The 23,528-nt window shown below is 47.3% G+C and overlaps 1 protein-coding gene across 1 annotated transcript; it reads left to right on the forward strand.

Annotated features, from left to right (window-relative positions):
- Positions 1 to 21,995: 21,995 nt before the first annotated feature.
- Positions 21,996 to 23,112, forward strand: LOC123099628 (early nodulin-20-like). The gene has a single exon (XM_044521747.1). The coding sequence runs from the start codon at positions 22,177 to 22,179 to the stop codon at positions 22,783 to 22,785; it is 609 nt and encodes a 202-aa protein (XP_044377682.1). The 5' UTR covers positions 21,996 to 22,176; the 3' UTR covers positions 22,786 to 23,112.
- The last annotated feature ends 416 nt before the right edge of the window (positions 23,113 to 23,528 follow it).

Consider the following 23,528-nt stretch of genomic DNA (forward strand, 5'->3'; position numbering starts at 1 on the left):
AATTGCTAACATGATTCGGACAGACTTAAGCATCGATACGGGTGAGAAGGTCTCAGCGTAGTCAATCCCTTGAACTTGTTGAAAACCTTTCGCAACAAGTCGAGCTTTATAGACAGTAACATTACCGTCAGCGTCAGTCTTCTTCTTGAAGATCCATTTATTCTCAATGGCTTGCCGATCATCGGGCAAGTCAACCAAAGTCCACACTTTGTTCTCATACATGCATCCCATCTCAGATTTCATGGCCTCAACCATTTTGCGGAATCTGGGCTCACCATCGCTTCTTCATAGTTTGTAGGTTCGTCATGGTCTAGTAACATAACCTCCAGAACAGGATTACCATACCACTCTGGTGCGGATCTTACTCTGGTTGACCTACGAGGTTCAGTAACAACTTGATCTAAAGTTCCATGATCATCATCATTAACTTCCTCACTAATTGGTACAGACGTCACAGGAACCGGTTTCTGTGATGAACTATTTTCCAATAAGGGAGCAGGTACTGTTACCTCATCAAGTTCTACTTTCCTCCCACTCACTTCTTTCGAGAGAAACTCCTTCTCTAGACAGGATCCATTTTTAGCAACAAATGTCTTGCCTTCGGATCTGTGATAGAAGGTGTACCCAACAGTCACCTTTGGGTATCCTATGAAGTCACATTTCTCCGATTTGGGTTCGAGCTTATTAGGTTGAAGTTTTTTCACATAAGCATCGCAGCCCCAAACTTTAAGAAACGACAACTTTGGTTTCTTGCCAAACCATAGTTCATAAGGCGTCGTCTCAACGGATTTTGATGGTGCCCTATTTAACGTGAATGCGGCCGTCTCTAAAGCATAACCCCAAAACGATAGCGGTAAATCAGTAAGAGACATCATAGAACGCACCATATCCAGTAAAGTACGATTACGATGTTCGGACACACCATTACGCTGTGGTGTTCCGGGTGGCGTGAGTTGTGAAACTATTCTGCATTGTTTCAAATGTAGACCAAACTCGTAACTCAAATATTCTCCTCCACGATCAGATCGTAGAAACTTTATTTTCTTGTTACGATGATTTTCAACGTCACTCTGAAATTCTTTGAACTTTTCAAATGTTTCAGACTTATGTTTCATTAAGTAGATATACCCATATCTACTTAAATCATTTGTGAAGGTGAGAAAATAACGATATCCGCCACGAGCCTCAATATTCATCGGACCACATACATCTGTATGTATGATTTCCAACAAATCTGTTGCTCTCTCCATAGTACCAGAGAACGGCGTTTTAGTCATCTTGCCCATGAGGCATGGTTCGCAAGTACCAAGTGATTCATAATCAAGTGATTCCAAAAGTCCATCAGTATGGAGTTTCTTCATGCGTTTTACACCAATATGACCCAAACGGCAGTGCCACAAATAAGTTGCACTATCATTATCAACTCTGCATCTTTTGGCTTCAACATTATGAATATGTGTATCACTACTATCGAGATTCATCAAAAATAGACCACTCTTCAAGGGTGCATGACCATAAAAGATATTACTCATATAAATAGAACAACCATTATTCTTAGATTTAAATGAATAACCGTCTCGCATCAAACAAGATCCAGATATAATGTTCATGCTCAACGCTGGCACCAAATAACAATTATTTAGGTCTAATACTAATCCCGAAGGTAGATGTAGAGGTAGCGTGCCGACGACGATCACATCGACTTTGGAACCGTTTCCCACGCACATCGTCACCTCGTCCTTGGCCAGTGTTTGCTTAATCCGTAGTCCATGTTTTGAGTTGCAAATATTAGCAACAGAACCAGTATCAAATACCCAGGTGCTACTTCGAGCTCTGGTAAGGTACACATCAATAACATGTATATCACATATACCTTTGTTCACCTTGCTATCCTTCTTATCCGCCAAATACTTGGGGCAGTTCCGCTTCCAGTGACCAGTCTGCTTGCAGTAGAAGCACTCAGTCTCAGGCTTAGGTCCAGACTTGGGTTTCTTCTCTTGAGAAGCAACTTTCTTGTTGTTCTTCTTGAAGTTCCCCTTCTTCTTCCCTTTGCCCTTTTTCTTGAAACTGGTGGTCTTATTGACCATCAACACTTGATGCTCCTTCTTGATTTCTACCTCCGCAGCCTTTAGCATTGCGAAGAGCTCTGGAATCGTCTTATCCATCCCTTGCATATTATAGTTCATAACGAAGCTCTTGTAGCTTGGTGGCAGTGATTGAAGAATTCTGTCAATGACGCTATCATCCGGAAGATTAACTCCCAGTTGAATCAAGTGATTGCAGTACCCAGACATCTTGAGTATATGCTCACTGACAGAACTATTCTCCTCCATCTTGCAGCTGTAGAACTTATTGGAGACTTCATATCTCTCAATCCGGGCATTCTTTTGAAATATTAACTTCAACTCCTGGAACATCTCATATGCTCCATGACGTTCAAAACGTCGTTGAAGTCTCGGTACTAAGCCGTAAAGCATGGCACACTGAACTATTGAGTAGTCATCAACACATGACTGCCAGGCATTCACAATGTCTGCAGTTGCCGGCGCAGGTGGTACACCTAGCGGTGCTTCCAGGACGTAACTCTTCTGTGCAGCAATGAGGATAATCCTCAAGTTACGGACCCAGTCCGTGTAATTGCTACCATCATCTTTCAACTTTGCTTTCTCAAGGAACGCATTAAAATTCAACGGAACAACAGCACGGGCCATCTATCTACAATCAACATAGACAAGCAAGATACTATCAGGTACTAAGTTCATGATAAATTTAAGTTCAATTAATCATATTACTTAAGAACTCCCACTTAGATAGACATCCCTCTAATCTTCTAAGTGATAACGTGATCCATATCAACTAAACCATAACTGATCATCACGTGACATGGAGTAGCTTCCAATGGTGAACATCACTATGTTGATCATATCTACTATATGATTCACGGTCGACCTTTCGGTCTCAGTGTTCCGAGGCCATATCTGCATATGCTAGGCTCATCAAGTTTAACCTGAGTATTCTGCGTGTGCAAAACTGGCTTGCACCCGTTGTAGATGGACGTAGAGCTTATCACACCCGATCATCACATGGTGTCTGGGCACGACGAACTTTGGCAACGGTGCATACTCAGGGAGAACACTTTTATCTTGCAATTTAGTGAGAGATCATCTTATAATGCTACCGTCAATCAAAGCAAGATAAGATGCATAAAAGATAAACATCACATGCAATCAATATAAGTGATATGATATGGCCATCATCATCTTGTGCTTGTGATCTCCATCTCCGAAGCACCGTCATGATCACCATCGTCACCGGCGCGACACCTTGATCTCCATCGTAGCATCGTTGTCGTCTCGCCAATCTTATGCTTCTACGACTATCGCTACCGCTTAGTGATAAAGTAAAGCATTACAGGGCGATTGCATTGCATACAATAAAGCGACAACCATATGGCTCCTGCCAGTTGCCGATAACTCGGTTACAAAACATGATCATCTCATACAATAAAATTTAGCATCATGCTTGACCATATCACATCACAACATGCCCTGCAAAAACAAGTTAGACGTCCTCTACTTTGTTGTTGCAAGTTTTACGTGGCTGCTACTGGGCTTAGCAAGAACCGTTCTTACCTACGCATCAAAACCACAACGATAGTTTGTCAAGTTGGTGTTGTTTTAACCTTCGCAAGGACTGGGCGTAGCCACACTCGGTTCAACTAAAGTTGGAGAAACTGACACCCGCCAGCCACCTGTGTGCAAAGCACGTCGGTAGAACCAGTCTCACGTAAGCGTACGCGTAATGTCGGTCCGGGCCGCTTCATCCAACAATACCGCCGAACCAAAGTATGACATGCTGGTAAGCAGTATGACTTATATCGCCCACAACTCACTTGTGTTCTACTCGTGCATATGACATCTACGCATAAAACCTGGCTCGGATGCCACTGTTGGGGAACGTAGTAATTTCAAAAAAATTCCTACGCACACGCAAGATCATGGTGATGCATAGCAACGAGAGGGGAGAGTGTTGTCCACGTACCCTCGTAGACCGAAAGCGGAAGCGTTAGCACAACGTGGTTGATGTAGCCGTACGTCTTCACGATCCGACCAATCAAGTACCGAATGCACGGCACCTCCGAGTTAAGCACATGTTCAGCCCGATGACGTCCCTCGAACTCCGATCCAGCCGAGTGTTGAGGGAGAGTTTCGTCAGCACAATGGCCTGGTGACGATGATGATGTTCTACCGACGCAGGGCTTCGCCTAAGAACCGCTACAGTATTATCGAGGTGGACTATGGTGGAGGGGGCACCGCACACGGCTAAAAGATCAAATCAATTGTTGTGTCTCTAGGGTGCCCCCTGCCCCCGTATATAAAGGAGCAAGGGGGGAGGTGCGGCCGGCCAGGAGGAGGCGCGCCAGGAGGAGTCCTACTCCCACTGGGAGTAGGACTCCCTCCCTTTCCTTGTTGGATTAGGAGGAGGGGGAAAGAGGAGGGAGAGAGGAAGGAAAGGGGGGAGCCGCCCCCCTCTCCTTGTCCTATTCGGACTAGGGGGGAGGGGTGCGCGGCCCTGCCCTGGCCGCCTCTCCTCTTCTCCACTAAGGCCCACTATGGCCCATCAAGCCCCGGGGGGGTTCGGGTAACCCCTCGGTACTCCGGTAAAATCCCGATTTCACCCGGAACACTTCCGATATCCAAATATAGGCTTCCAATATATCAATCTTCATGTCTCGACCATTTAGAGACTCCTCGTCATGTCCGTGATCACATCCGGGACTCCGAACAACCTTCGATACATCAAAACTCATAAACTCATAATATAACTGTCATCAAAACTTTAAGCATGCGAACCCTACGGGTTTGAGAACTATGTAGACATGACCGAGACACGTCTCCGGTCAATAACCAATAGCGGAACCTGGATGCTCATATTGGCTCCCACATATTCTACGAAGATCTTTATCGGTCAGACCGCATAACAACATACGTTTGTTCCCTTTGTCATCGGTATGTTACTTGCCCGAGATTCGATCGTCGGTACCTCAATACCTAGTTCAATCTCGTTACCGGCAAGTCTCTTTACTCGTTCCGTAATACATCATCCCGCAACTAACTCATTAGTTGCAATGCTTGCAAGGCTTAAGTGATGTGCATTACCGAGTGGGCCCAGAGATACCTCTCCGACAATCGGAGTGACAAATCCTAATCTCGAAATACGCCAACCCAACAAGTACCTTCGGAGACACCTGTAGAGCACCTTTATAATCACCCAGTTACGTTGTGACGTTTGGTAGCACACAAAGTGTTCCTCCGGTAAACGGGAGTTGCATAATCTCATAGTCATAGGAACATGTATAAGTCATGAAGAAAGCAATAGCAACATACTAAACGGTCGAGTGCTAAGCTAACGGAATGGGTCAAGTCAATCACATCATTCTCCTAATGATGTGATCCCATTAATCAAATGACAACCCATGTCTATGGCTAGGAAACATAACCATCTTTGATCAACGAGCTAGTCAAGTAGAGGCATACTAGTGACACTCTGTTTGTCTATGTATTCACACAAGTATTATGTTTCCGGTTAATACAATTCTAGCATGAATAATAAACATTTATCATGATATAAGGAAATAAATAATAATTTTATTATTGCCTCTAGGGCATATTTCCTTCACTTTCAACCACGGTCGTCATGGAGGTTTTCAATGTGTCCAAAGCCACATTGAATTCCTCACGAGAGACCGTGGTTCCCCCATCGGCTGTAGACGAGACCGGATTCACACCGGAGTGCTCCTCCACACCATCTACGGTGTCAACCATACTCTTCGGACGTCAAAGTCCTTAATAAAGAGACGAGGCTCTGATACCAATTGAAAGGATCGATATAGTTGACTAGAGGGGGGTGAATAGGAAACTTACAATTTTTAGCTTTTCTTTACCAAATTAAACTTCGCATCAAAGTAGGTTGTCTAGATATGCAACTAGGTGAGCAACCTATATGATGCAACATCAACAAGCACACAAGCAAGCAAGGGATATAACACAAATAAGCTTGCACAAGTAAAGGCACGAGATAACCAAGAGTGGAGCCGGTGAAGACGAGGATGTGTTACTGAAGTTCCTTCCTTTTGAGGGGAAGTACGTCTCCGTTGGAGCGGTGTGGAGGTACAATGCTCCCCAAGAAGCCACTAGGGCCACCGTATTCTCCTCACGCCCTCACACAATGCGGGATGCTGTGAATCCACGATTGGTGCCCTTGGAGGCGGCAACCGGACCTTTACAAACAAGGTTGGGGCAATCTCCACAACTTAATTGGAGGCTCCCAACGACACCACGAAGCTTCACCACAATGGAATATGGCTCTGCGGTGACCTCAACTCTCTAGGGTGCTCAAACACCCAAGAGTAACAAGATCCGCAAGGGATTAGTGGGGGAATCAAATTTCTCTTGGTGGAAGTGTAGATCGGGGCCTTCTCAACCAATCCCTAGAAAATCAACAAGTTTGATTGGCTAGGGAGAGAGATCGGGCGAAAATGGAGCTTGGAGCAACAATGGAGCTTGGGGACGGAAGAGATAGTCAACTCAGAGAAGAAGACACCCCTTATATAGTGGAAGAACAAATCCAACCGTTATCCACCAACTCAGCCTGCGTAGCACGGTACTACCGCGCCAGGGACGCGGTACTACTGCAAGGACACACGGTACTACTGCAGGGCCCCGCGGTACTACCGCTCGTGCAGCAGAAACCAGAACAGCCCAGATGTAATGAAGCAGAGGGCGGTAGAACCGCTAGCGTGGTACTACCGCTCCCCCTTGCGGTACTACCGCAAGGCAGGGATAGTCCAGATTTTGGGAAGGCACGGACATATAAAAATACATCTGTGGCAACTTCTGCTGAGTTGGGATCTATGCAAAAATCCGACACGGTAGTACGGCAAGCCAGGAGCAGTACTACCGTGCGGGGCGCGGATGTAAAAATTTACATCCGCCCCTATTGCTGCGCATGCTGTTGAGCCTGGCTAGAGCGCACGGTACTACCACGCCAGAGGCGTGGTACTACCGCGTAGGGCGCGGATGTAAAAAACTACATCTGCCCCTACTACCACAAAAGCTGCAGCGCCTGGCCTGAGACCACAGTACTACTGCTCCAAGGAAGCGGTACTGCCGTGGGCACTACCGCAAGGGCCTGCGGTACGAACGCTCCTAGGAGCAGTACTACCGCATGCCCGAACTCAGCAATCACAACATTTTGCATAGACAAGAAAAGACGGAGGATGCTCCAAAGTGCCAAAGGAAAGGTGGTGCAAATGGATTAGACGTGTACGTAATGATTCCACCCAAACCTTTCCAAAGCGGACCCCCTCTTAATAGTATGGCTTTCCTACGACTCGAATCCACCGAAAAGAAACGTAGAGAAACACCGTCTTCAATAGTCTTCGAGGGGCACCAAATCGTCTTGTGCCTAGTCATGATATATCTAAAATACTCAATGCACATGATTAGTCCACAAAAGCATTGTCATCAATCACCAAAACAACTAAGGGATAAATATGTCCTTACACACCCATAGTTCACATCGCCATGTGACCAACACCCAAAGGGTTTACTAGAGTCAATAATCTAGTTCACATCGCCATGTGATTAACACCCAAAGAGTACTAAGGTGTGATCATGTTTTGCTTGTGAGAGAAGTTTAGTCAACGGGTCTGCCACATTCAGATCCGTATGTATTTTGCAAATTTCTATGTCTATAATGCTATGCATGGAGCTACTCCAGCTAATTGCTCCCATTTTCAATATGTATCCAGATTGAGACTCAGAGTCATCCAGATTGATGTTAAAGCTTGCATCGACGTAACTCTTTATGATGAACTCTTTATCACCTCCATAACCGAGAAATATTTCCTTAGTCCTCTAAGGATAATTTTGACCGATGTTCAGTGATCTACTCCTGGATCACTATTGTACCCCTTTGCCAAACTCATGGCAAGGTACACAATGGGTCTGGTATACAGCATGACATACTTTATAGAACCTATGGCTGAGGCATAGGGAATGACTTTCATTCTCTCTTTATCTTCTGTCATGATCGGGTTTTGAGTCTTACACAACTTCATACCTTACAACTCGGGCAGGAACTCCTTCTTTGACTGATCCATTTTGAACTCCTTCAAAATCTTATCAAGGTATGTGCTCATCGAAAGTTTTATCAAGCGTCTTGATCTGTCTTTATAGATCTTGATGCCCAATATGTAAGTAGCTTCACCGAGGTCTTTCTTTGAAAAACTCCTTTCAAACACTCCTTTATGCTTTTCAAAAAATTCTACATCATTTCGGATCAACAATATGTCATTCACATATACTTATCAGAAAGGTTGTAGTGCTCCCACTCACTTTCTTGTAAATACAGGCTTCACCACAAGTCTGTATAAAACTATATGCTTTGATCAACTCATCAAATCGTATATTCCAACTCTGAGATGCTTGCACCAGTCCATAGATGGATCGCTAGAGCTTGCACACTTTTTTAATACCTTTAGGATTGAGAAAACCTTCTGGTTGCATCATATACAACTCTTCTTTAAGAAATCCATTAAGGAATGCAGTTTTGACATCCATTTGCCAAATTTCATAATCATAAAATGGGGCAATTGCTAACATGATTCGGACAGACTTAAGCATCGCTACACGTGAGAAGGTCTCATCATAGTCAACTCCTTGAACTTGTCGAAAACCTTTTGCAACAAGTCGAGCTTTGTAGATAGTAACATTACCATTAGCGTCAGTCTTCTTCTTGAAGATCCATTTATTTTCTATGGCTTGCCGATCATCGGACAAGTCAACAAAGTCCATACTTTGTTCTCATACATGGATCCCATCTCAGATTTCATTGCCTCAAGCCATTTCGCGGAATCTGGGCTCATCATCGCTTCCACATAGTTCGTAGGTTCATCATGGTCCAGTAACATGACCTCCAGAACAAGATTACCGTACCACTCTAGTGCGGAACATACTCTGGTTGACCTACGAGGTTCGGTAGTAACTTGATCTGAAGTTTCATGATCATCATCATTAACTTCCTCACTAATTGGTGTAGGCATCGCTGGAACTGATTTCTGTGATGTACTACTTTCCAACTCGAGAGTAGGTACTATTACCTCAACAAGTTCTACTTTCCTCCCACTCACTTCTTTCGAGAGAAACTCCTTCTCTGGACAGGATCCATTCTTAGCAACAAATATCTTGCCTTCGGATCTGTGATAGAAGGTGTACCCAACAGTTTCTTTAGGGTATCCTATGAAGACGCATTTCTCTGATTTGGGTTTGAGCTTATCAGCCTGAAGCTTTTTTACATAAGCATTGCAACCCCAAACTTTAAGAAACGACAACTTAGGTTTTTTGCCAAACCACAGTTCATATGGTGTCGTATCAACGAATTTAGATGGTGGCCTATTTAACATGAATGCAACAGTCTCTAATGCATAACCCCAAAACGATAGCGGTAAATCGGTAAGAGACATCATAGATCGCACCATATCCAATAAAGTATGATTATGACGTTCAGACACACCATTACAATGTGGTGTTCCAGGTGGCATGAGTTGCGAAACTATTCCACATTTTTTCAAATGAAGACCAAACTCGTAACTCAAATATTCGCCTCTGCGATCAGATCGTAGACATTTTATTTTCTTGTTACGATGATTTTCCACTTCACTCTGAAATTCTTTGAACTTTTCAAATGTTTCAGACTTATGTTTCATTAAGTAGATATACCCATATCTGCTCAAATCATCTGTGCGGGTCAGAAAATAATGATACCCGTCGCGACCCTCAACACTCATTGGACCGCATACATCAGTTTGTATTATTTCCAATAAGTCAGTGGCTCGCTCCATTGTTCCGGAGAACGGAATTTTAGTCATCTTTCCCATGAGGCATGGTTCACAAGCATCAAGTGATTCATAATCAAGTGATTCCAAAAGCCCATCTGCATGGAGTTTCTTCATGCGCTTTACACCAATATGACCTAAACGGCAGTGCCACAAATAAGTTGCACTATCATTATTAACTTTGCATCTTTTGGCATCAATATTATGATTATGTGTATCACTACGATCGAGATTCAACAAAAATAGACCACTCATCAAGGGTGCATGACCATAAAAGATATTACTCATATAAATAGAACAACCATTATTCTCTGATTTAAATGAATAACCGTCTCGCATCAAACAAGATCCAGATATAATGTTTCATGCTCAACGCTGGCACCAAATAACAATTATTCAGGTCTAAAACTAATCCCGAAGGTAGATGTAGAGGTAGCGTGCTGACGGGGATCACATCGACCTTGGAACCATTTCCAACTTGCATCGTCACCTCGTCCTTAGCCAATCTTCGTTTAATCCATAGCCCCTGTTTCGAGTTGCAAATATGAGCAATAGAACCAGTATCAAATACCCAGACATTACTACGAGCATTAGTAAGGTACACATCAATAACATGTATATCAAATATACCTTTCACTTTGCCATCCTTCTTATCCGCCAAATACTTGGGACAGTTCCGCTTCGAGTTACCAATCCCTTTGCAGTAGAAGCACTCAGTTTCAGGCTTAGGTCCAGACTTGGGCTTCTTCCTAGGAGCAGCAACTTGCTTGCTATTCTTCTTGAAGTTTCCCTTCTTTCCTTTCCCCTTTTTCTTGAAACTAGTGGTCTTGTTAACCATCAACAATTGATGCTCCTTCTTGATTTCTACCTCCACAGCCTTGAGCATTGTGAAGAGCTCGGGAATCGTCTTGTTCATCCCTTGCATATTATAGTTCATCACGAAGCCTTTATAGCTTGGTGGCAGTGATTGAAGAACTCTGTCAATGACACTATCATCCGGAAGATTAACTCCCAGCTGAGTCAAGTGGTTATGGTACCCAGACATTCTGAGTGTGTTCACTGACAGAACTGTTCTCCTCCGTCTTGTAGCTATAGAACTAGAACTTGTTGGAGACTACATATCTCTCAACTCGGGCATTTGCTTGAAATATTAACTTCAACTCCTGGAACATCTCATATGCCCCATGACGTTCAAAACGTCTTTGAAGTCCCGATTCTAAGCCGTAAAGCATGGCACACTAAACTATCGAGTAGTCATCGGATTTAGCTTGCCAGACGTTCATAACGTCAGCAGTTGCTCCTGCAGCAGGCCTTGCACCTAGCGGTGCATCAAGCACGTAATTCTTCTATGCATCAATGAGGATAATCCTCAAGTTACGGACCCAGTCTGTGTAGTTTCTACCATCATCTTTCAACTTAACTTTCTCTAGGAACGCATTAAAATTCAAGGGAACGGTAGCACGGGCCATTGATCTACAACATAGATATGCAAAAACTATCAGGACTAACAACAATAACAACAAAGCCTTTAGTCCCAAGAAAGTTGGGGTAGGCTAGAGGTGAAACCCATAAGATCTCGCAACCAACTCATGGCTCTGGCACATGGATAGCAAGCTTCCACGCACCCCTGTCCATAGCTAGCTCATTGGTGATACTCCAATCACGTGATCCATATCAACTAAACCATGTCCGATCATCACGTGAGATGGAGTAGTTTCCAATGGTGAACATCTCTATGTTGATCATATCTACTATATGATTCACGTTCAACCTTTCGGTCTCAGTGTTCCGAGGCCATGTCTGTACATGCTAGGCTCGTCAAGTTTAACCCAAGTATTCCGCACGTCCAAAAATGTCTTGCACCCGTTGTATGTGAATGTAGAGCTTATCACACCCGATCATCACGTGGTGTCTCGGCACGACGAACTGTCGCAATGGTGCATACTCAGGAAGAACACTTATACCTTGAAATATAGTGAGGGATCATCTTATAATGCTACCGCCGTACTAAGCAAAATAAGATGCATAAAAGACAAAAATCACATGCAATCAAAATATGTGACATGATATGGCCATCATCATCTTATGCCTTTGATCTCCATCTCCAAAGCAACGTCATGATCTCCATCATCACCGGCTTGACACCTTGATCTCCATCGTAGCGTTGTTGTCATCTCGCCAACTATTGCTTCTACAACTATCTCTAACGCATAGTGATAAAGTAAAGCAATTACATGGCGATTGCATTTCATACAATAAAGCAACAACCATAAGGCTCCTGCCAGTTGCCGATAACTTTTACAAAACATGATCATCTCATACAATAACGTATATCAAATCATGTCTTGACCATATCATATCACAACATGCCCTGCAAAAACAAGTTAGACGTCCTCTACTTTGTTGTTGCAAGTTTTACGTGGCTGCTACGGGCTTCTAGTAAGAACCGTTCTTACCTACGCATCAAAACCACAATGATGTTTCGTCAAGTTTGTTGTTTTAACCTTCAACAAGGACCGGCCGTAGTCAAATTCGATTCAACTAAAGTTGGAGAAACAGACACCCGCCAGCCACCTTTATGCAAAACAAGTTGCATGTGTGTCGGTGGAACCGGTCTCATGAACGTGGTCATGTAAGGTTGGTCCGGGCCGCTTCATCCAACAATACCGCTGAATCAAAATAAGACGTTGGTGGTAAGCAGTATGACTATGATCGCGCACAACTCTTTGTGTTCTACTCATGCATATCATCTATGCATAGACCTGGCTCGGATGCCACTGTTGGGGAACGTAGCATGAAAATTCAAAAAAATTCCTACGATCATGCAAGATCTATCTAGGAGATGCATACCAATGAGAAGGGGAGAGTGTGTCCACGTACCCTCGTAGACTGAAAGCGGAAGCGTTAACTTAACGCGGTTGATGTAGCCGAATGTCTTCGCGATCCAACCGATCAAGCACCGAACATACGGCACCTCCGAGTTCTGCACACGTTCAGCTCGATGACGTCCCTCGAACACTTGATCCAGCAAAGTGTTGAGGGAGAGTTTCGTCAGCAAGACGGCGTGGTGACGGTGATGGTGATGTGATCCACGCAGGGCTTCGCCTAAGCACTACAACAATATGACGGAGGAGTAAATGGTGCAGGGGGCACCGCACACGGCTAAGAAACAATTGATGTGCTTTGGGGTGCCCCCTGCCCCTGTATATAAAGGAGGAGAGGGGAGGAGGCCGCCTAGGCTGCGCGCCAAGTGGGGGGAAACCCACTAGGACTCCTAGTCCTAGTCGGCCCCCCTTCCTTCTTTCGGGGGGGAGGGGGAAAGAGAGGGAGAGGGAGAAGGAAAGGGAGGGCGCGCCCCCTCCCCTTGTCCAATTCGGACTGCCCATGGGGGGCGCGTGCCACCCCTTGTGGGCTGCCCTCTCTCTCCCCTATGGACCATAGTGGCCCATTACTTTCCCCGGGGGGTTCCAGTAACCCCTCGGTACTGCGATAAATACCCGAGACACTCTGAGACCATTCCGGTGTCCGAATACTATCGTCCAATCTATCAATCCTTACCTCTCGACCATTTCGAGACTCCTCATCGTGTCCGTGATCTCATCCGGGACTCCGAACAATCTTCGGTCACCAAAACACATAACTCATAATACAAATCATCATCGAACGTTAAGCGTGTGGACCCTACGGGTTCAAGAACTATGTAGACATGACCGAGACACATCTCCGATCAATAACCAACAACGGAACATGGATGCTCATATTGGTTCCTACATATTCTACGAAGATCTTTATCGGTCAAACCGCAATGACAACATACGTCATTCCCTTTGTCATCGGTATGTTACTTGCCCGAGATTCGATTGTCGGTATCCTCATTCCTAGTTCAATCTTGTTACCGGCAAGTCTCTTTACTCGTTCCGTAATGCATCATCCCGTAACTAACTCATTAGTCACATTGCTTGCAAGGCTTATCATGATGTGCATTACCGAGAGGGCCTAGAGATACCTCTCCGATACTCGGAGTGACAAATCCTAATCTCGATCTATGCCAACCCAACAAACACCTTTGGAGATACCTGTAGAGCATCTTTATAATCACCCTGTTACATTGTGACGTTTGATAGCACACAAGGTATTCCTCCGGTATCCGGGAGTTGCATAATCTCATAGTCAAAGGAATATGTATAAGTCATGAAGAAAGCAATAGCAATAAAACTGAACGATCATAATGCTAAGCTAACGGATGGGTCTTGTCCATCACATCATTCTCCTAATGATGTGACCCCGTTCATCAAATGACAACACATGTCTGTGGTTAGGAAACTTAACCATCTTTGATAAACGAGCTAGTCTAGTAGAGGCTTACTAGGGACACGGTGTTTTGTCTATGTATCCCCACATGTATCAAGTTTTCGGTTAATACAATTCTAGCATGAATAATAAACATTTATCATGATATAAGGAAATATAAAATAACAACTTTATTATTGCCTCTAGGGCATATTTCCTTCAGCAATCTCCTTGAGGGCGCGGTGCTGGCTCTCCGTCTCCAGCTGGACGTAGTCCTCGCGCGCCCACTTGAGGGCGGCCTCATCGGCGATGGCCATGCCGTCGTACTCGCTCTTCATGGCGACGAGCCCCGGCTCCGTCTTCGGCTTGACGAGGCGAGAGGAGGAGGAGCCACGGCCGCCCTCGTTGATGACGAGGGTGCCGCAGCGGGTGCACCGCCCAAGCGGCGTCTCCACGGGCTCGAGCTTGACGCTGGTGAGCACCGGCGTAACGGAGGAGCGGGAGGAGGAGGAGGACGACCCACCTGCCATGCGCCCGGCAGCAAAATGCCGCCGCTCCAGCGGGGGACAGGCGCCAGGGCCGCCGGGTACTGGAGCAGTGGCTGGGTGCCACCCTCGAGGTGCTCGAGGACGTAATGCAGCGTCCGCCCGGGGACGCCCCACCACAGGCGGCGACCGTCGGCGTTGTGGCGCCCCATCACCGGCGTGTTGTTGGTGGAGGCAACCTGCTCCTCGTGGCGGCATTGGAAGTACGTCACCCAGCTGGCGTGGTTGTTGGCGGTGTACTCCAGGCGGTCGCGCACCTCCTCTGGCAGGGAGGCCCGGACGTGCGCGACCTCGCTGTGGAAGCGGTCGGCGTCGGGCTGCGGGGGGACGGGGACGCCTCCGGTGCTGAGCCTCCACCGCCCCGGCACGCGCATGTCAGGTGGCGCCGGGTAGTTCGCCTCGTGGAGAAGGTACGACTCCCACTCGTGCAGGGTGCGGCGGCCGAAGCCGTTGGCCGCCGCACCATTGCCGGGGAAACGCTCTCCCATCGTCGACGGATGTAGACGCGGTGGCTGCAGGCGAGGGAGGGAGAGATGGGATGGGGCACTGACGATGAGAGAGGGAGTGCGGGGTGAGGGAGAGTGCGTCCCGGCGAAGGAGGGGGTGTCTTTTTATAGCCGCCGCAGCAGACGTGTGTGTACGCATGGCGGGAGGGGGACGACGCGTCATCGTGCCATCACTGCGCCGCCTGTGAGGAATCAATGGAAGGCTGACCGGCGGCAGCCTTGGCATTGATTCCCAGCGGGAAAACGAGGCGATGGGGAAGACGAGATGCGGCTGGTCGCTGACTCGGCAGGCCCGCGAGGCTTTCGTGCCGAAAACGCTTCCCCCGGCGCCCCCCAGCGCGCCAGGTTTGGCCAATTTCGGGCCTAACCGGTGAAAAATGGGTTTCTGGGGGCGCGACTGAGCCGTTTTTTTAGTGCCGGCGGTAAAAAAGGTCCTGGGGGACCTGTTGGGGACGCGGCTGGAGATGCTCTTATATATTAAGTAATAGGATTACAATATGTAGCCAGTAGGCTAATGAGAGCATCTGGGGTGACCTGCAACCACAACTCGGTTCGATGCTCCGCTCTCGATAAAAAGGCTAGTCGATCTGTAGCTTATTCTGTACACGGTCAATACACATAAGAATATGCTCCCTGTCTCCTAACATTAACATTAACAGATACAATAACCTGATTAGAGCACATAATCCCGCCTCAAGAGACGCTATCAAGGACGTGTCCCAGCACTAATTAATAAAGCCACCAAGCGTACCACAAGGTTTCAAAGCAACCACACGAAGGCCAACAAAAACCAACAGAGAAGAAGATAGTACAGACAACCATCACAGGCAATAAGCAGTTCCAGCCCTTCCTACAGGAACATTCGGTACTTATCATTTCTGTTTTCTTTTTCTTTTTATACATCAGGAAGCTTCTCCTACTTCACCTGGTGCCATCCCTTCCTATCTTTCGTGATCGAAACAAATCGTGTAAGCTTCATATTGACATCAATTTTCATTCGTATCGGAACAAACTCCCCGACAAAGCCCGCTTGTAACTTCACTTGGACTTGAAGAACTTCGCCCATGGGCCTACGCATCCCCTTGATAATACTAGCTTCGATCAGGGAGCTGTCAGGGAGTTTGGACACCTGCGCCCAAGGAACCAATTTATCCAGGACAACGGTCCAAGAATTTTGGAACCCATCATATTCTTCGAGTAAAAGTGCATGATTTCTGAACACCCATCGAATCTTGTCTGAACATTTGGTTTCATTTCGATGAAATGGAACAGGGGAGCCGATTCCTGATGATCAAGCAAAACTAGAGTTGAGTGTCTTTGCAGAAAGTGCTCAAAATCTCGACGTGTCACCAAGTCACGAACTTCATAAACCTAGTTAGTCCTCCTGTTATGACATCCAAATCGGGTCCTCAGCCTAAGGCTACAAAGCATATAGTGCTCCTGTAGCCAGAAGTCACTTCTGAACTGCATGTGATCTCAGCGCTCTGACAGCTAGCTTGGTGCACTAATCCAACTTCATTGTTTGCGAGAGCTCAGTGGTCGAGCTTTCGTTCTCCATGAGCGCCGATCAATTGATCGCGAATTTGAGCACTGAGAACGACCTCAGACAAGGACGGAGAAGCTGCTTCGCCCAGGCCAATCCAATGAAGATCCAACATGTATCTCGTCGGTGACACGCATTACGAGTAGCAGTGTAGTACTGTACTAGTGATATAGGACTGTTAACAAAACGATTCATCTCTGTGGTGAGAAGATACGCAGAGGTTGACACTTTATGATGCATGACTGTCGGCCTGACAACACTCACCACTTTCTTCCTTGACTTCTCTCTTGTGCAGATGAACGATCTCGATCTAGTTGTTTGTCATCTTGCAATGGTTAATTTTTTAGTTGTAGCGGTGGATTTTGCTAACAAAAGTAGTTAGTTACACTAAACTTAAATAGTAACTGTATTATCTCCATCCCAATTACTTGTCTTAGATTTGTTTAGATACATACGTACGTACTAATCTACAGTTTATAATACTTTGATTTAGTAGTCGGGTCGAAATCAGCAGTGGTTAACATGAAACCCAAATAGGTGCGTGCTTCGTCAAGCCTACCGGCTGCTTCAGCCTAAACAGCACACGCCTTAATTCCCACAAAAAGGTGCAAGTGACAGGGAAGTGAACTGATCAGATTCACATCAACTCTTTGCATTCATGCATGCAACTGTATCAGAAAACGAGAGCCCACCGAACTCACGAGGGCAGCGTTTCTCCACTTCAGGATCATATATACAACCTGATCTCCCACCCCCAAAAAAAAGAGGATCGTATACAACTGTATGAACAGAAAATTCTACAGAAATAGTAAAAGAAAATCCCAAAACTTGTCCAGGTAGCTGGCTGGTAGCACAAATCAACACGTCAGGCTGAAGCTGTGTGTGTACCTAGGTCTAGGAGTTGTCCTGTTCTATTCACTTGTTCAGATAGCTGGTAACAGTTCGTCGTCCTGTTTGTGTACGTAATAATCAAACATGGTTGGCCAGCTGACTGTGCCAGTTGAAAGATGTGGGAACCATTTTTTGTACTCCAGAATCTTGTCACTGCTCCTCTGTTTGGTTTGTACTACGAGTTTAGCCATCACAGCTCAACAGAGAAAAACTAAATCATGTCTGCTGCTGGAGTCAGCTGACGACAACGACCTGTACGTCTCACTTGTGTACTTCGAACCGAAAATTACACACGGGAAAAATACCATTTCCCCGTGAAGTAGATTCTGAAATGGCTTAGTGTGCTGCTGATCTGACATCATAGTAAACCCTGTAAACTTCACATTCCTTTCCTCGAATGCGCAAATCGGGTGGGTGGGACTGGGAGAAGGACGTAGTTTCTCCCTGAAAACCCGAAAAGAGATTTCCGTCAAAAAAACCGGGAAAGAGAGAGCGAGATCATGGCCAGATTGACCACAAACATATGCCAAACTGATTCGTTCAGAGTTGAGAGAGCGATGATGATGGACAGGACAGTGTCCGGTTCATGCGTCTTCCCGGAGAAACCATTTCTTGTATCGACTATGCCTAGTATTTTCTTTGAGACGTCGTACCGACTATGTTACGGAAGGGGGAAAACAGAACACCTGACATGGCCCAGGGAACAACACCTAACGGGACCGTACTCGATCTCAATCGCAAGGCACGATGTCGCTGTTATGCAAAGCACGTCAAATTTCGCCACGACAATTATATAATGTAAATATGTACTTTACACACCTCAAAGCCATCCGCTCACAAATAAGCTAGCGAAAACGGGCAAACCCTAGCCGCGCCGCCGGGCTCACCCCCCTCCCTTCCTCGCCGCCGCCTGAGGCAGCCACCGGGCAAGCCCGGGGCGCCAAGGGTGGTGGCGGCGGGGCCTCCGCTGCCCTGCCTCTGCGTGGGGAGTCCCGGATCTAGAGCGGCGGCTCCTTTGGCGAGGTGCGGCAGACTCTAGCGAGCAACCGTGCGGGCGGTGGATCTGGCGTCCTGGCCTCGCGGGCGGCGGGATCCCGGTGGTCATTGGCGGCTGGCCGGTGCGCGCGATCTTGCTCGAAACCGTTGCATATTCCTCCCCCGCTCCTCCCGCTCCTCCCCCGCTCCCGCGGCGCGCCCCCCGCGCGCGTCTCGGGACATCTAGATCGGCCACCGCCGCCGCCGCCTCATCAGCGTCTTCTTCCCCTCGCCGCCGCCGGAGTGCGCCCGCCGGGCGAAGCCCGTGCGGCGCGGGCGGCGGCGGGGCACTCCCTCCTTCCTCTGGTCCTCGTGGCGGCGGCGCGGGTCGTCTGCTCGGGGACAAGGGGCGCCTCGTCTGGCTGGTCTCCCGGAGGCGAGGACGGCTGGATCCGGCGGCGACTGGGCTAGGAGGAGGTGGCGCGGTGCGGCGGCGCTGGTGGCGGGGTTTCCGTCGAGGTCGTCTTCGATCTCGATCGGGATCTCCACCGGGGGCGTCGTACGGCGGTGGGACCGGATCGGCGGCGGCGTCACCGGTTCGGCGGAGGGCTCCGTTCCAGCCAACCGCGAGATCGGGACGCCGTGGCTTCCGGTGAAAATCGAGCCTGACTGCAGTCATGGCGGACGATGGCGGCGTCTCGGACGTCGTTCCCTTCTCGAGGCATCGTCGTTGCAGGTCACGTCAACCTGATCGGAAGGTTCCGAGGGAAACCCTAGATCTGCATCTACCGGATCGGACGATGGCGATGTTTCGATGTCGTTCTCCCTCATGGGGGCATCATTTTGGAGCAAGTGTTGGCTGGAGGGGACAAGAGGAGGAGCGGCGTGGTATCTGACACGTCGACAACGGTGGGTCTTAGCGGCATGGAGCAGCGGGGTCTCTCCGGTGGGCGTGTGATGATGGACGAGCGCATGATGGTGGCGTTGTCTGGCGTCGTGGTGACGTCGACGGCAGCTAGACCGGGCAAGGTACATGCAGCAGTATAGCACTAAAGATGGATTGGTGGCAGGTGGCTGCGGCGACCTCATACCCGGCAGGCGTCCAGGTTGAAGAGTGCGCCGGACTTGTGGGTGCCCCATATCCGGCAGGCGTCCTGGTTGGGACCTCAGGCCTTAGATGTTAGGTTTGGCTGCGAGGTCTGTTTTGGTATTAGGCCCAGACTATCAGCATCCCTTCATCACTGGATAGGAATAGCGACAGATGTTGTCTAGACGGTGGCTTTTGTCTTACTTTTATATGACTTTATAAGGTCTTGTGTGAATAATTAATAAAGTGGCTGCATGTATCGTCCAGATGCAGAGGCCGGTGGTCCTTCTCCATTTTAAAAAAAAACACCTCAAAGTCGACCATGGACATGCATACGAAACTGGGAGAGACAGGGGGCGGGCAAAAGGCATGTGAAACGCAGCAGGCAAAGGTAACCCTTAGAAAGAAGACCGAAGTTAAAAGAAAGACCGAGGAAGAAGACTGGAAACGAAAGACACGCACGCTCTTCCCAATCCTATCTACCACCACCCAGACCCAGGCACGCGTAGATCCAGCCACCAAACGCAGCAAAATTAACTCACAAACGCCTCACCATCTCTCCCTCACCTCCAGTAGTCCAGTCGTCCACTACCCGCGCACGAACACTGCACTGGGACGACATTTGGACCCGGCCCCTCCTCAAGCCAGGTGATTAAATACACGATGCTCTATTCGGCACAACAAAATAATAATAAGGCACAGTTGATTACGTGATGAGTATACGTACGGCGCTCATGTGTAGGAATCATCATGTTGCGCGTACAGACATTGAATGGGCCATTTAGTTTAGCGGCCGGGCATCAAATGTGTTCCTTTTGTTCAGGGGACTTTTTTTTTTTGCGAATGTTCAGGTGACCTTTCATCATTCCACTAATTGGAGGTTGATCTTCGATCCACCCAATGCACAACGAACAGTACAGTGAATTCTTGCTTCCATTTTCCCCGCAAATATTTTCGCCGTCGTTAAGATATGAAACAAGTATAAGTAATTTTCTTTCTTTCCCTGCAAACATCTCCGAGCGACGGCTGATCTACGTTGCTTTCAACCTCCTCCACCTCCAAATATAAATGACATGTAAGGAGAAGAAGCGCAGCGGCAGGCGGAAGATTCAGGGTACAAAGCTCCCTGAATGCAGTACGTACATGGTATTCCCTCCGTTCCGAATTACTTGTCGCACGTATAGATGTATCTAAATGTATTTTAGTTCTAGATACATTCATTTCAACGACGAGTAATTTGGAACAGAGAGAGTACGTTCGTAGGTTTCTCGAAACCGGATTCTGAATGTGTATGGCAAGAATGAAAGAAAGGCAGCCAGCTGCTAGCTGGCCTTGCATCTCACTCGTCCTCCCTTCTACGGATAACCATTACATGCGTGTACTGGTGTACATGCCACATATCACCCACTGCATACGTGCCCAAAACGTACATCGTGTACGTATATGTTATGTGCAGTACGATCTTATACGAGCCCACCACATCACTTCAGTCTTCAGTGCTGTACAATTGAAGCAAGACTTTACAAGAGTATGCGTTAACATTGTTGCTTTCTCTCTTTAGTTTTTTTTTTTTTGAGGATCTAATTTCTCTCTTTAGTTGAAAAAAAAGTTAAGCTATCTGCTAGCACATGTATGTTTGTTGCTAACTAACATTGTTAATTTGTCCACTAGCTCGAAACAGAAGCCAAGTCATCTAATATGTTTAACATATATGGTAGGATTGCACCTACTAATCAGATTGAGCGCAAAGATGGCGAAATTAAACTATTTCTGTGACGCCAAAATTAAAGGCCTGCGTGCAGGATTTAGGAAATAGAGCACTAGAGAAGACAAGTCGCAAACCAACACGGTATCTTTGTTTGGTCCTAATTAACTAGTGCGCGTAACCATAAAATACATCTGCAATTTAATTTGTGTGGATGGGCCTCATTTGATTTTTGTGGAAACGAAGCTGCATGGATTCCATCAGGGCCTGCTTTACTCAGTTTTAAAATTCATTTTTGTACGGAGATTTCGCATGGATTCCGGACGTGCTTTACTTAAAATCGTGCTGCCGTGCCTACTCTGAAGAAATAATGTTTTCAAGTCGGGAATCAGAGGCACTATCCGCGGCAATTCAATGAACTTCTAAGCAGCCTTCGGTTAATCATTTTATAATAACGAATCAACTTTGCAAATAAAAAGTAAAATGGAGGACCCATTCCCTTGGCACTTAGCAGCCAGAAAAGAGAGAAATGGAAAAAAGGAAAGGAGATATATATAAAAAAGGACAAACGAATAAGCCAGTGGTACATGTAATTTTGATAAACAGAAGGGCCTCAAATGCTAATAGCTCCACCATAGTATTTAGTGTACGTATTTATCTGCCCCTTGTGTTGTGTCCCCGCCTTGCCCACACTCGGCTACCATCTAGCCAGCTACCAGCCTCCTCTCTCGTGCCCATGACGACCCGGACGCAACCACCACTGCCGACGCGGCCGGCTCAGGCTCACCGGCGCCAACGCGCGGCCTCCCACTCGTCCTCGTCGTCCTCGTCGTCGTCTTTCTCCACGGCCTCCTCCACCGCCTCCTCGCCGTCGCCTTCCCCGCGCACCACCTCCATCCCCTTCTCCTGGGAGCACCACCCGGGCATCCCCAAGAGCCACTCCTTCCTCCGCGGCGCCGCGGACCCTGCTGCCTCCCCGTCCGCGCCGCTCCCGCTCCCGCCGCCGATCCGTGCGCCGCCCTCCCGACGCCGCGCCAACCGATCGGCGCCGGGCGCTCCCGGCGCCGCCGCCGCCGACCCCTTCGCCGCCGCGCTGGCAGAGTGCACCAGGGAGCGCACCAACGCCATCGACATCGACGCGCTGTTTCCTCCTAAGCCGGCGTCGGCCGTCCGCGCCGGGCCGCGGCGGTGGTCCATCGCCACTGGCGGGGTGGTAGGATTACTGGACCTGTACGGCTGCAAGAACGCCATGGGCGTCGCCGAGGGCGCCTTCGTCGTACGCCGGCCGGTGGTGGCCGTCGGGCGGGCGGGCCAGGGCCGTGCTGGCCGGCCCGGCAAGAGATAAGGGCCCTTCCGAATTCTGAGATCCATCAACTGTGTGGGCTCAACCAGGTACATAAATAATGGATGTGTGCAGCGAGCGAGTGGTGGGAAAATATCGAAAAGAAATCTCACCTTTTCTTTTCGTTTCTTTTTATTTTCTTTTGGTTGTACTTTGATGGTATTCTCAATTCTACTTAGTGGATGTGATTCATACATATAATTGAGAAAAAGTGATATATCAACCGATATATCTTATATGGCTCTTTGTATATATATGTAAATAATGCATGTGTCTTACTACCATGTTTAAATAGTCAAGCTTTTGCCAAATTTTCGAAATTATACTGTACGAAAACATGATGCTTTTGAGTAATATATCTATTTTTGGTATATTTACAGTAATATCTAAGTATATAAACCTTCTCAAAGCTTTAGATTTCTTTGGCGAGTGTTCAAGAATTGCGCCGCCTAAAACTAGGCGTCAACAATTTGAATACGGGGAGAATTCAAAAGTAACCAATAGATCGTTGTTGTCTCTATATGCGTGCATAATGCAAACTTATTGATTCGGTGGTTAGGAGGATTATTGTACCATATCACATTAGGGAGCAACCTCTAGCTTAGAGGCCATGCGTGACGGAATATTTCTTCATGGGAGGCAACGAGGTGATTTCTTCTTTTTCACCACGAAGTCTTCCGACCCATTAATAATATGCAACACAATACAAAAGTTCTCCAAAAGTAAAAAAAAAAAAAAACAGCTGT

The sequence above is a fragment of the Triticum aestivum genome, chromosome 4D, assembly GCF_018294505.1.
Source record: "Triticum aestivum cultivar Chinese Spring chromosome 4D, IWGSC CS RefSeq v2.1, whole genome shotgun sequence".
NCBI classification, from domain to species: domain Eukaryota; kingdom Viridiplantae; phylum Streptophyta; class Magnoliopsida; order Poales; family Poaceae; genus Triticum; species Triticum aestivum.